The sequence below is a fragment of the Camelus ferus genome, chromosome 7, assembly GCF_009834535.1.
Source record: "Camelus ferus isolate YT-003-E chromosome 7, BCGSAC_Cfer_1.0, whole genome shotgun sequence".
NCBI lineage: Eukaryota > Metazoa > Chordata > Mammalia > Artiodactyla > Camelidae > Camelus > Camelus ferus.
In genome coordinates, this window is record NC_045702.1 from 74,362,301 (window position 1) to 74,376,726 (window position 14,426).

At 36.6% G+C, this 14,426-nt stretch overlaps 1 protein-coding gene across 2 annotated transcripts in view; it reads right to left on the reverse strand.

The window, feature by feature from the left end:
• Window positions 1-14,426, reverse strand: part of FBXL13 (F-box and leucine rich repeat protein 13) — a 167,868-nt gene that overhangs the window by 13,097 nt on the left and 140,345 nt on the right. For both annotated transcript variants that reach the window (XM_014556098.2, XM_032484161.1), the window contains one exon: window positions 1,464-1,598. In XM_014556098.2, the coding sequence (XP_014411584.2) occupies window positions 1,464-1,598 (135 nt within the window). The remainder of the gene's footprint in view (window positions 1-1,463; window positions 1,599-14,426) is intronic.

The following is a 14,426-nucleotide window of genomic DNA, read 5'->3' on the forward strand; positions in this document are numbered from 1 at the left end:
TAGGTCTACTGACATCTAAGGGACAGAGGGCAAGGATGCTGTTAAATATCCCACTGTGCACAGAACAGTCCCCCACTAAAAAGAATGATCTTGTCCAAAAGATCAATAATGCTAAGGTTGATAACTCTGGCTCTAGAAAGTCTATCTCAGATCTTCTGTTGAAAGTGGGGAGGGGCAGTTGCCCAGAGGAGATCTAGGGGTCTGTCTCCTTCTCAAGAACTTTTAACCCAAACTTCTTTATATTAGCCACCCTCTTAACCCAGTTCCAGAGGTACACAGTATTTCTAAGTTTGAAGATTACAGTGTAAATACATTTTTCCCCCAGCTATCTCTGTTGTTGGCCTAGGATTCAAAGGTGTCTCTGGTCTGCTAAATTAGTCCATCTATTTTCAAGTTTCTAACATTTTCTTGCTCTTATTTCCTCTCCTGTTTTCCCTATCAGTATGGGCCCTCACCCTTTTTCTGCAGTTTTGGTAGTATTTCAAGAAGAAACAAAATTGTATGTGTATATTTGTCTGCCATATTAATCCAGAACCAGAAATCCCTATTTCTTGACATGGAGATATGTCCATAGTATAGCAAGTATATCATAGTATACCAAGAAAAGAAAGTATGTTACAGTGTATTTTGGAAAGTATGATAGCAAGACAAAACATTAGCCTTTATAACTATTTCTAATCTCTGTACATAGAAAATAATTCTAGAATAAATATAAAGTGCTGACAGTGGTTAAGTCTGGATGGTGGTATGACTTCAGATTTTTACTTTCTTCTTATTTTTATACGTAGTCCAAAGATTTTTACATTAAGGATCTTTTTTTAATAAACATGTCCTAAAAATTTATCAAACACTTAAAAATACGACAAAGATAGATTGTGTGTTTTTTCAATGTATTACTGGAACAATGTTTTAACAGGCCCACCTGAGGAATTCTATAAGGAATTACGCCTTTGTTTGACATACTGTTTACTATTGATTAGAGCCCAAACTCCATTTTTTACATTTTCATCCAAGAGAGATATAAATTATTTCTGTCTGGTAGAAACTGTAACTCCAAGGTTATGGCTTTATTGCCCTGCAGAACATCAACCAGTTTTGGATTTAACCTAACAATCATATTCCAAAATTCTTTCTTTAGTTCTTATAAATACTCAGTTTGATCAAATGCTTTATAAACTGGCTTTACCATTTTGCTGGTTCTTTCATCAATGAATTAACTAAATCTTTGATGCATTTTTATATTTGTATGAGAATTGTTTTTAACTTTTTGTAAATTCTACTATGACACAAATGTAATCATAAAGCTATTCTCAATTTGGGGAAAGAGGAAAAATCTAATGAATACCTCAGACATGGCAAAGAAAACAAGATCTACAGTGAGTCCAACCCCTGATTGCTACCCTACCTGGGTTCCTTGGCGGTGCTTCAATTTGACATGTCTGAGCTCTGACTTTTGCACATACCTTTGGACAGCCAGCAATGCTGAGAGATGTGAGACTAATGCAGTAAATGGCCAGTGCTTTAATAATCTCATCTGACAGCTGAGGGCAATAAGAGACATCCAAGTGTTCCAAGATCGGTGAGCCTTTGCAGAATAGCTGCAAGAAATTCCAAAGTCAAAGGTTTTTTTCTTAGTCTCTATTCAAATGTTGTGTACATCTTACCTATAGTAGTTTACTTAGTATGCATTTAAGTTCCTGAAATGTGGATGTGTTACATTTTGTTGCAAAAAAGAAAGCCCATTACCTCCAAAATTTCATAATAACAGAAGATATTCACACATCAGCTTAACAGTTTAGTAATATTCAAAATCCTGCTAACAGAATCTGATTTTCCTGAAGTTAGCACTAACGAAATTTTACCCGTATGTTATTAATTATTAAAGTTATATTCAGCCCAGTGAGTGGAGGGAAAGAAATCTGGAGATGAGAATTAGAAAGCAAAGTACCTCAGTCACTCTAGAGGTTTTGCCTCATCGTGAAGTAGCTCAAATTCTTAGAGTACTAAATTAGAGACCTCCTCTGTATGTAATGTTTTACCATTTTTAGTTATAAATATTAGATTTTAATAACCCTAGTGGATTACTAGTAGGCATTCCTTACTTATATGTAAAAATGGATGTCTATCAGACTACATGCCATTTTCCTCTCAGAACTGAGGGAAAATCCTGGGCTGTTAGATGAGTCATGGCTGTTAGGATGCCTCCAGAGATAAAATCACTAGTGCGCTTCCCTCCCACTGAGTATGCCAGTTTCCTTTTGTTTTAGCCCTAAGGAAGACTAGAAAGCATTAGTCAGCCAACTGTTTTCTTCCTTTATTTATTTTTATTTTTAATCAATTAATTAATTTATTTATTTGTTTATTTTTATTGAAGTATAGTCAGTTTACAATGTTGTGTCAGTTTCTGGTGTACAGCATAATAGTTCAGTCATATATATACATACATATATTCATTTTCATATTATTTTTCATTATAGGGTACTACAAGATACTGAATATCATTCCCTGTGCTATACAGTAGAAACTTGTTGTTTATCTATTTTATTTATGGTAGTTAGTATCTGCACATCTTGAACTCCCAATTTATCCCTTCCAACCTACCCGTCCCCCTCAGTAATCATAAGTTTGTTTTCTATGTGAGTCTGTTTCTGTTTTATAAATAAGTTCATTTGGCTTGTTTTAGATTCTACATATAAGTGATATAATATGGTATTTTTCTTTCTCTTTCTGGCTTACTTCACTTAGAATGACAATCTCCAGGTCCATCCATGTTGCTGCAAATGATATTATTTTATGCTTTTTTATGGCTGAGTAGTAGTCCATTGTATAAATATATCACAACTTCTTTATCCAATCAACTGTTAATGGACATTTAGGTTGTTTCCATGTCTTGACAATTGTAAGTGGTGCTCCCATGACCATTGAGGTGCATGTATCTTTTCGAATTAAGATTCCCCCTGGATATATGCCCAAGAGTGGGATTGCTGGATCATATGGTAAGTCTATAGTTAATCTTTTGAGGAATCTCCATACTGTTTTCCATAACAGCTGCACCAAAATACATTCCCACCAGCAGTGTAAGAGGGTTCCCTTTCTCCATACCCTCTTCAGCATTTATTGTTTGTAGACTTCTGAATGATGGCCATTCTAACTGGTGTGAGGTGATACCTCACTGTAGTTTTGATTTGGATTTCTCTGATAATTAGCGACATTGAGCATTTTTTTCATGTGCCTACTGGCTATATGTATGTCTTCATTGGAGAATTGCTTGTTTAGGTCTTCTGCCCATATTTGGATTGGTTTGGTTTTTGTTTGTTTGTTTGTTATTAAGTTGTATGAGCTGTTTATATACTCTGGAAATTAAGCCCTTATCAGTCTCAACTTTTGCAAATATTTTCTCCAATTCTGTAGGTTGTCTTTTTGTTTTGCTGTGCAAAAGCTTATAAGTTTAATGAGGTCCCATTTGTTTATTTTTGCTTTTATTTCTATTGCCTGGGTAGACTGGCCTAGGAGAACATCGCTAAGATTTATGTCAGGGAGTGTTTTGCCTATGTTTTCTTCTAAAAGGTTTATAGTGTCTTGTCTTATGTTTAAGTTTTTAAGCCATTTTGAGTTTATTATTGTGTGTAGTGTGAGAGAGTATTCTAACTTCATTGATTTACATGCAGCTGTCCAGTTTTCCTAACACCCATTTGCTGAACAGACTACTCCATTGTGTATTCTTGCCTCCTTTGTCAAAGGTCAATGGACCAAAAGTCTGTGAGTTTATTTCTGGGCTCTCTATTCTGTTCCATTGATCCATGTCCATTAATGCAATCCCTGTCAAATTACCCAGGACATTTTTTACAGAACTAGAACAAAAAATCCTAAAATTTATATGAAATCACAAAAGCCAAAAGCAATACTGAAGAAGAAGAATGAAGCTGGAGGAATAACCCTCCCAGACTTCCAGTAATACTACAGAGCTACAGTAATCAGTACAGCATGGTATTAGTACCAACTGTTTTCTTTAGCAAAGTAATAGAAGATGAAAAATTTCTAGGAGGGCCAATTTAACACAGTAAGTAAGATAAGTAGATAAGATAGGACTATGGTATCCACTATTGTGAGTTTAGAACTGGTTCTGCCACTGGGTTACTGAAATTCTCTGAGTTACATTGTCTCCTTGGGTTAAATAGGAATGATAACACCCATATCAAAGGATGGTTGTGAAGATTATATGAAATAATGTGTGTGGGGGTGTGTGTATATATATATTTTCTCTCTCTCTCTCTCTCTCTCTCTCTCTCTCTCTCTCTCTCTCTCTCTCTATATATATATATATATATATATATATATATATAATAGATTCTCTAACTAGCTATAAAATTTTCTATAGTGTTATTTGAGAAGCAATATAGCATATTGTTTAGTACTAGGCATATAGTAAGCACTCAATAAATGTTAACTGTTACTGGGATTTGCATATGAGCCAATAACAATAAAGATGCACATTTCTGTTGTACTTTAAGGAAGACTAAAACATTTTGGTTCTTTAACCCTGCGTCATCATCTTTTTCTGACCACAACAACCAACAGTTTCCTTTTCAACTGATTCAGCACTTACAGTACTTGACTCATTCCTGTTTTGTGGCTAACTTTGTATGGAGATCTGTTTTCTCTAGCAGTGAAGTGATATCAAAAATTGGAAGGGGCAGCTTGTTAGATGTCAAGGTCCTTGTCATTGGAGACAATCAGGCATGGAGGGCATACCCAGTGTGGTGCAGTGGGGAATCTAGTTTTAAAGGATTGGAATTGGTGGTCGTGAATCTCAGTTCGCAGATTCAACAAGTTTTTCGATGAGAATGCAGTACATTTCTCAGAGGTATGGTCTAGAACTCTGCTAGCTTTTTATACCCCTTTCACAAGCGTCATATTTAGAATACAGTAGGATCTCAGTAAATACTAGTTGATTGCTCAGTCCTTTATGAATGTCTTCAAGCATATAAAGAATTCTCTTTTAATAACATAGGAATTCTTATGTTGCAAGGGGTAGGATAATATTGTTTTCTACTTAGAGAATCTATAGAGTTCAGGGAACCAGAGAAAACTTAAAGAAAGAAGGAATATTTAAACAATAAGAATAATTTATTAAAAGATGAAATAAGCTTCAAAGGGAGTTTCAGGGTTCTTGATGTCTGCAAACCCTCTTCAGTAGCATCTGTTAATGTCTTGGACTGCTTAAATCATTTACACTTTAAGCCTTTTTTAAAGCTCTAATATTCTTTGAAGTTGAGCTTTCTCAAAGGTTTTAAACTAAAGAATATCATATAAAAATGAGTACAAGGTCTAAGATACATTAATGGTAGCATTCTTATCCATGGAAAATATGAGGCACAAAGATTGATCCAAGGCTTTATGCTTGGCATAAATCAGTGCAGATCTGAGAAACGTCAGAACTTTTCCTCTCATACAATTCGTATTTTCCTTTAGAGATATGTAAGTCATACTAAGTACTTAAGTCTGAAGGCATGTTTCAACATAATCATTCATGAAATTCCATTTCTCCCCTACTAATAAGATTATTAGATATTCTTCTGGCTACAGTGCTGCAGAATCACACATATATCAATGCTGTTGATTTTCTTTTCTTGGAAAATGCTAGAGTGAACTTCTGCAAAATACAACTCTTTTATAATGAAGATAGAAAATGCAACAATTATCAAGTTTGGCTGCCATCTCACACATCAACCAATTTTGCTGTGGCTTAACAATCTTGAAGACAACTTCCAAATCTCTCGAGTGAGTTAAATCATTTCATCTCTGTATCTTCTGAGCTGAGTCAGTGTGGGGACTTAATGACTACATTCCTAAGTTGGGTATGTAGAAGAGACTGAATTTCACTCACGTAATAACTGATTGTCACAATAATTTGCTTTTGCCAAAATCCTGATTTAAACCACCTCAACAGGTAGCAGCTCCCAGCCTTAAAAAAACTTACTCATAACACCATCTCTTGATATTTGCTTCATTAAGTTCTGATTAATTCTACTACAAAGTTTTTTGGGGAGTGGGGTTCCTACTGATAATTACGTAAAAATCATATGCTGTTGAGAATCATTTTCAATAAGGAAGACTCTTTTGGGCTACTTCAAAGACTGAAGTACAACTTCCACAATTGTAAGTTACACAATGAATTCATAATGACAGTGTTTTGGACCTCATATATCCCATAGGGTGTAGAGCTACACTCCACTGAAGATAGCCTTGTTCCCACTAGGCATCAGAGCAAGTGGGAGTGACTGTGGCCTGGGCACAGTAAGCTGGGAAATCTGGGCCTTGCCAGCAAAACCAAATTATGCAGAGCCTGAGTCGTCCCCTGCTGGTAAGATGCCTCTCCTTCATTCCCTTCCTCCCTGCTCAGGAAACTAGGCATACTGAAAGGCCAGGGGCAAGGCCACAGCCCAGAGCAAATATTTCCAAACACGTCTTCATGATAAAATTTGTTACCAAATTATATGGTGATTTGAGGGAATAAACTTTAGCTTCAAGCCACCTCAAATGTCGCTTACTCCATGAAGCTTTCCCTAATTCCTTCCTCTGAAAGTAATGCCTCTCCCAAATTCCTATAACTTAAATTTCGTTTGTCTTTCTCAGTTTCTACTTGTATTATAGATATTTATGTAATTATCTTATCTTCTGCATTGGCTGTAGCTTCTTGAGGGCAGAAACCATGTCTAAATTATCTTTATGGCTCCAACATCTGAAAGAAATTCAAGATGGGAGAGTGCCCAAAGGGAATGGAGAATGTCTGTTAGCAGAGGAGTAAGGAGAATGAGCTCCACACATTGTTCTTAGAACACTAAGTCTAGTTCTTCCTCGCACTCTGTTCAGAAACTGCCAGAGGCAGTGTACAAGAGTAGTTAAGAGGATAGGTCTGGGGTCCACTGGTGTGAGTTCAGATCCTGCCACTTAGAAACTCTGTGTCTCCAGATAAATTATCCAATTATCCTCTTCATGTCTCTGATCTCATCTGCAACATGGGAATAGCATGGTCCCTTAATATGGTACCTACTTCATAGGGTTGTTGGGGGGATTAAGTGAGGTAATACGAATAAAGCAATTGAATAGTGCATGGAACACAGTAAGCAGTCAGTAAATAATAGCTAGAACTATTGCCAAATTTTAAAAATCATCACACCATAGCAAAAATATTTTGAGCATATACTTTCAATAAATGTATATTAATGTACTCATAGATTTATTGAAAGATGGAAAGAAAATGTGTACTCCAAAAACCTTTAGCAGATATAATGCCCTGTGCAAATGCTGGCTTTTGCCTGTCAGCAGTGGAACCAAAGAGATCCTGGAACAGTCTCATCTGCTGTTTAAGACCTGAGAGCACCACATCGCCACCGTCAACAGACTGAAGGCTTTGGGATGAGGAAATAGCATGCACAGAATTTAACTGGAATTTGAGAGAGAGGACTACTACAAGTTGTAACATGGGGAAATCTTATCTCCTATGAGACATGCCACAGAGACTCAGTTCATGTCAGGTGAGGCACAAAGACCCCAGGCATGATGCATAAAAGAGAGATCAAAAAAAGATTAAGTACCTAGGTTTAAGAAGTATAAACTCATACTGTTGTAGGAAAGTGGGAATCTGATATTCATCTTTCCTGCTTTTTTATTTTTGCCTTCAGACAATCTGACAGGTTTTGTTTAACTTTTGGTACATTTTATCTTACATAGGAAAAACTAATGTTCCAGGGACAGCTTAAATTTGAAGAGGCCCCCAAAGGATTATTTTCCTTTTAACACATTCTCTTATAGTTCTTTTCTGTGTATGCTCAACATGGAAATAACAGATGTGCGCACTTACTTAGTGACGCATCAGCACTTCAGTTGTCAGAGAATGGTTCTCTCCAGGGGGAATAGGCAAGAAGCCAGGACTTGTGTGGGGTGTTCTCAGTTTCATCTGTTTATCAGCCAGGGAAGCATGGTACCCATGACTCCAGTATCCCTTGGAACCTTACAGACTATGTGAAAATGATGAGCTGTCAAATTCCACATCCTTTGAAGTCTGGCAAATTTCTAATTCTATTAAATTGCCTCTACACTTGGAAACACACTAGTGTGGGAAGCAACAGAGAATTCTGAGCTTATTTATTTTGCCCAAAACCTTTGAAGAAGGAATAATGCCTCAGTATCTTGGTAGGACTTTGTCTGTGACTCAGTTAATTCTAGGTGCCTTAGGTCTCTTAAGGTATATTGTTCTATATTATAAACTGTAGGAGACCATTCTTGGCATGGATAGGTATGAAGCACCAGTTTCTGTGACAAAGCTTACTTGTTCTAGGTTTTGTGGGGGTTGCTTTTTCCACAAGGTACCAGATACCCACTTCTTAATTCTACCAGAAGAATTCCTTAGTTTCTTCTCCCAAGAACCTGTAAAATGACTCTGAACCTGGGAGCTTCTGGGATCTTCATCATAGACAACTTAGTCAATTATAGCCTAATAGTGGCATGTAGTAGTGGATGAGATAAAGAATTTTCCTGAGCAATATGGCCAAGAGATAAAGTGCCCAGACGTCTGGATGTCTCTCTCCTCACATGCAGGTGGTTTCAGAGCTTCCACTGCACCAAAGGCCAAGGATTAAAGCCATTTTGGAAAGAGATTCTCTGTTGCTTTCCTTGCAGCTCATAAACATAACTGTTTCCCTGGAGAAGAGGTGGAATTATTGAAATCTCATGCTTTGACAATTTTTGAATGATTTAATCTTGGAAACCAAATAGAAATCAATGTTGGTTTTTAAAAAAACTTGTTGCTATGTGGAGCCAACACATCTAATCCATCTTTGGCATTGTAAGTCAGTATGTGTCAAAGGCCACTAAAATCAATTTTGGTTTAGCACTAAGAGGTGGAGTCTATCAACTAATGAGAATGAATAATGAGAATCTTGCATAAACAAATATTTTATAATTATTCAGAAAGTTAATAATTCAAAGCAAGAGTTTAAGATCAGAAGAGAGTCCCTGAAGAATACTTCAGTTCTTGGTTTTCGGGCAAGAATGAATCCAACATGAATGTTAGGGCAAGGCATGAATCCAGCTCTTCTTATGCTCTAGAAAGAAACATCCAAACAGGCTGGCCATAGACCATTCTTGGGGAGGAGGACTTGGGACTGCTCGGAAATGAGATGACTACTCCTAGGCCTTTCCAACCTGAGTATCCATGTAGATGCTCTACGCTAGTTGTGAGGGTTTCACTTCTTCAGCACAGGTAGTCCAGGGTAGAGGACTGGTAACACTGAACCCCCAGTCCCCACTTGGACTCAGCCTGAAGTAGACATCTGCAGAACCACTCAACTTACTGAGCATTCCTCAATCAGGCTGTATGAACAGCCATTGACCTTGCTCTGCTGTTCTTCCAGCTATGAAGTAGCTCATGATTTGCCCCATAAGGCCATGCTTTCCAGTCCCTTATTCTTTGATTCGTCCTCTCTACTTCCCTTTCTCTTTCTAAATCAAGATAAATTTCTTACTAAACTGAAGGTCAAATAAAAAGCAAAGTAAAAAATTTGTTGCCCAAAAGAATGGATAAAAGAGGTTAAAACACTGAAGATTAAAGGAGAAAAGGTACTTGTTGTCTCAAGTGTCCAAGCAGTTACTGCAAGATGTAGGGTCTCAAAAAAGAAAGGCCCCTAAGAGAAAAATGAGGGAAGTGGAGGTTCTAGCATCACCACTGATGTTTATACCCAAAATAAAAAGTTGTCAGATATCTTTATGATCACCGGAGAACATGACATTAAACTAAGCTACGACTAGAAATCATCAGTGGTGCCATTTGCGAGATATCAGTGAACCAGCTTGTGAAAAATACAAATTACAAGCCAGATAGGAAAGACACAAGAGAGCTGATGAGGCTGAACCACTACCACGTGCCTCTTATTTCTCTTATGTAATTAAGAATACTACCCACTGCATTCTGGTTGCAGGGCTTTAACAAACAGATATCCATCTCTGTTAGAGATACTATTTTCATTAAAAATAAAAAGATAAGAGGCCATGTTTAGGTTCAAAGAACAATGACAGTTATCTGTGTCTGAATCTTCCCTTCTTCCTCAAACTGTAAAATCTACAGAGAGAACAAATAAAATTATATAGGACCCATACATTCATCATTACTAAGAGACAGAGAACACCTCAACTTTCAAATTACCTGTGAGTAAAAATAGAAATTACAACAGAGCTCCTTTAGCCTTCCTACAGTCACCACAAGCCTGTGGGTAGAGAGAGTGGGAGAGGGGATGCTTAAAAGACTGTCTTAAGAGTAGAGGAGTGATGAGAGCTTAGAGGAAGCATGGACAAAATCACTCAAAAGAAGAGAAAGTGTAACAATAAATGTCAAAATACTGCAGAGGATTTGGGAGTTCACAGTCCTGGATACCTCACTTAGCTATGGGAAAGGGCTTGACAATGGGGGTACCACAAACCTCCCTGGCCACCAAATCAGAAGCATAGACATCATCCTTAACTTTGTCTTTTAGCTCGTCCCATCCAAACTATCAGCAGTCATGGATTTTGCTACCTAGATGTTCTCCAATTCATTCCCTTCTCTCCAGACTCACTGTTCAGGCTTCCATCCTCTCTCCTCTAGACTGTAACAAAAACCTCTTGACTTATATTCCTGCCTTTAAGTGTGATTGTGATTTAATCATAGCTATCCTTTCTCCCCTCTGCCCTTCAGTCTATCTCATTGCTTATTAAGTGATTTTTCCAACAGATGAACTCTCCTTGGCATTCCCATGCTAGATTAAGTATCTCAACTGAATCCTTCCATTGCTTCCTTTATCACAGCATAATGGCCAAAATTGTCACCCTAGCTCATGTGCTTGCTTGTTTCATGACTTGGGGCAAGATTCTTAACCTCTTTGTATCTCAGTTTCCTTACCTGTAAAATGGAATTAAAAGTATAACCTACCTCATAAGGTAGGTCACTAATATATGGGAAATACTTGGAACAGTGCCTGGCATGTTCTTGTTAATGCTAAATTAATGTTAGCTAACAATCACCATGTGGCATTGAATTTGTCTGTTTATTAGTCTCTTTATTCCACTAGACCCAGCATCAACATTTAAAAATTTTAGAATGAGTTCTGTTTTTAAAAAACAAACAAATTATCTCAGTGTCCACTGCATAGAAAGTCCAGTCAAAATGTTACTAATTCAGTTACTGAGCAAAATGTCACATTTTCACAAAATTAATTAATCTGAATGAGACAGTCTGAGTATTGTCTTACATGAAAGCATGGAGTTATTCATCCAAGTTGAACTTAATCATCTAGATTTTCTCTAATTTGGTGATTGCAAATAAAATTTTAGTGTTGTACTAAGGAAGCTTAAGATATTTCTGAATGGACATAACCTAAGTACCTGAACTTTGGGGCAGCCATAGGCCCTGTCTGTAAGAGCACAGCCAGGCTGCATGCGCAGAGAGCTCCAAGAGAGCCATTCACAGCCATGGATGCTATGCTTATCAACAGTGACTGTCTACCTGCCCAGCTCACCTATAGCTCTCTGCTCTTGGCTCTTATACCCTCCAGTTCCTGACTTCATTCCTGGGCTCTCAAGATCTGATTCAGAGCCTGCTTTACATTTGTCATCTCTTTTGGTTGCCACTGATTCAGCCAGCATCCAGGGATCCAAAAGTAATGTTCCAGACTTCCAATTTCCAGTCCATCATTAGAGTCTGGAACTTATCACTCCCATCCTCAAAACAAGAAAAGCTGAGCAAACTGAAAATCAACAGCTCTTCTTAGATCTGTCAGATAATTGAGGCCAGAAAACAAACCACCACCCTGAAAACTGGAGAGACAGATGATACAGAGAATTGAGGCTTACTACAACTGGAAACTTGTGGCTGGAGCCAGTACCAGTAGGAACACTGAAAGGGTAATTGAGTAACTGCTGGAGACTAAGAGTGGAATAGCCTGAGAGAACTCCTGTCAGCCCAGCTTTAGGTGGACCTCCATACTTCTGTAAACTTTACCTCCAGGAGGCCCACAAAGTTCTCAGAATGAAGGTGCAAGGGGAGGGATAAAGTAACCATTTTGAAATAATGCCCTGGAGGCTGCTTCAAAAATTCAAAAATCAATTAATGTCATTCATCATATCAATAGGCTAAAGAAGAAAAATCACATGATCCTATCAGTAATTGCATTTGATAAAATCCAGCATCTATTCCTGATAAACACTCCCAGCAAAGTAGGAATAGAGGGAAACTGCCCTCAACTTGATAAAGAACATCTACAAAAAACCTACATCTAACGTCACACCTAATGGGAAGAAACCAAGTGGTTTCCCCCAAAGATAGAGAATAAGGCAAGGGTGTCCTCCCTTACCACTCCTATTTTACATCATATTGGAATTCCTAACTAATCAATAAGATAAGAAAAAGAAATAAAAGATCAGAAAGGAAAAAAATAAAACTACCTTTGCTTCCAGGTGGTATGATTGTTATGCAGAAAATCCCAAAGAATCAACAAAAAGCCAAAACAAGCAAACAAAACCAAAACAAAACAAAACACCAAATAATGGAACTAATAAACAATTATAACAAAGTTACAGGATATAAAATTAATGTAGAAAAGGGAATGTTCCTTATGCCATTTTGGCACTGTAGGCCTTCTTCCTCCAAGGTGTGACCAGTCTTACACATGGGTGGACGATGAGGAGGCTTCAACAGAGAGGCCTGCATTTGTGGTATGCTAACACGATACACACTGTTATGAGATGGGAACAGAAGTAGATATGGACTCAGGCTGAGTAAAGATGAAAAACGCTCCTATCTGGGGCTTAGGGCACATGTAAGTTGCCATAAGTAGAAGGGTTAATTAAGTGCATAGGTGTGTACATCAGTATGCTAAGCATTATACTAAATTAACTGGGATGTTGGAAAATATGGTTAAAATCATAATCTCAGTGAAAAACAATGATCCATTTTCTTTTTACCCAGTATATTCTCCTACATTATTCTCAAGAATAATAGCAATTAAATATTATGTAGTATCATAGGATTGTTAAATGCTCTTACATACATACATTTAGTCAATTTTAATTTAGGTTTACCACTAAAAAATGCATTGGTTCATTCATAGGAGTAAAAATTAGCGAATTATTTCTTCTGAAAGCATATTCCAAACTGTCGCTTTAGTATAGGAAAAAAGCCTTGTCATTTACATGGATATTTAATTTTTAAAATTAAAATATAAACAAAAAGATAATTCTTCAAGAAACTAATTTTTATTTGCCTTGAACATTAATCATCATTTATTTGGTTTTGGCCTAGAAATAAATAATTTTATAGCATCTCTGTACACAATTTGGGCTTAATAAATATCCACACACATTGACATACGCATGCAATCTAGCAACTACTGTAATGTGTACATATATTTCATTTACATACATATACTAGACAATTAGGTATATATTTACATATATTTACATGTAAACATATGTCACCAACACATGCTAAAACTTGTACACATTTGATTTGCACACGTATGTTGCACATAGGTATACATTTACATATTTACATGTAAGCACACGTACACACACTTTTACTGCATACACACATGTATAAGTTCTTGTGATGGATCAGAATTAAACCTGATTTTCTCCTCTAAAATGCCCTTTCTTAATCAACTACCTTAACCTACCAGCATTGAAATAATCGAAATTTTTTTGTCAGTCTACAAGGTTTTCACTCACAAATCACCTGCATAAAGAAAAATATGCACATTCACATATGGATATTGCATTAATGTATTTATAGCATACTTCATTCCAAAAAAAAGGGAATGAGAAATATAAACTAGGTTAAGGGAATGTAATAAGCAACCAGAGTAAATAATTGTATTTATTCCATTGGTTCTAGCCAAACAATTCAATAAGACAGAACTTCCAATTTATTTGTATTGTAACATCCCAATTAAACCAGTTCTTTTGCTAAACTTGACAGTCTGTTATTTATAAAATGCTCAGGGAAAAAGTTTCTTAAGAAATGCTCGATTATGACTATATCAAACATTGCTTCCAAAATGAGTGTGTCTTTCAAGAGCACCAAATAATTTTAGTTTAAAATGATTATTGAATGTCTAATATTCTCAGAAAAAATTGAAGTTGGGGAAAGTAATTAAAACCAGATCCTAAGAAGTCAATACATCTGAGGCTCCAGACACTCAAACTGCATGTGCAGTGGTTTCCAGTAAAACTAAAATGAGGTAATTTTTTATTCTTATTATGTTCATGACTCTTGCAAAACCAAACCAGGGTAAAAATGCTTATCTCCTCCTTTTTTTCATTAAATCATTATGTAGTTTTCAATGTCTTAAGCTAAAGAGAATCTCCTATAGTTACTTTCTATAAATAATAAGAAA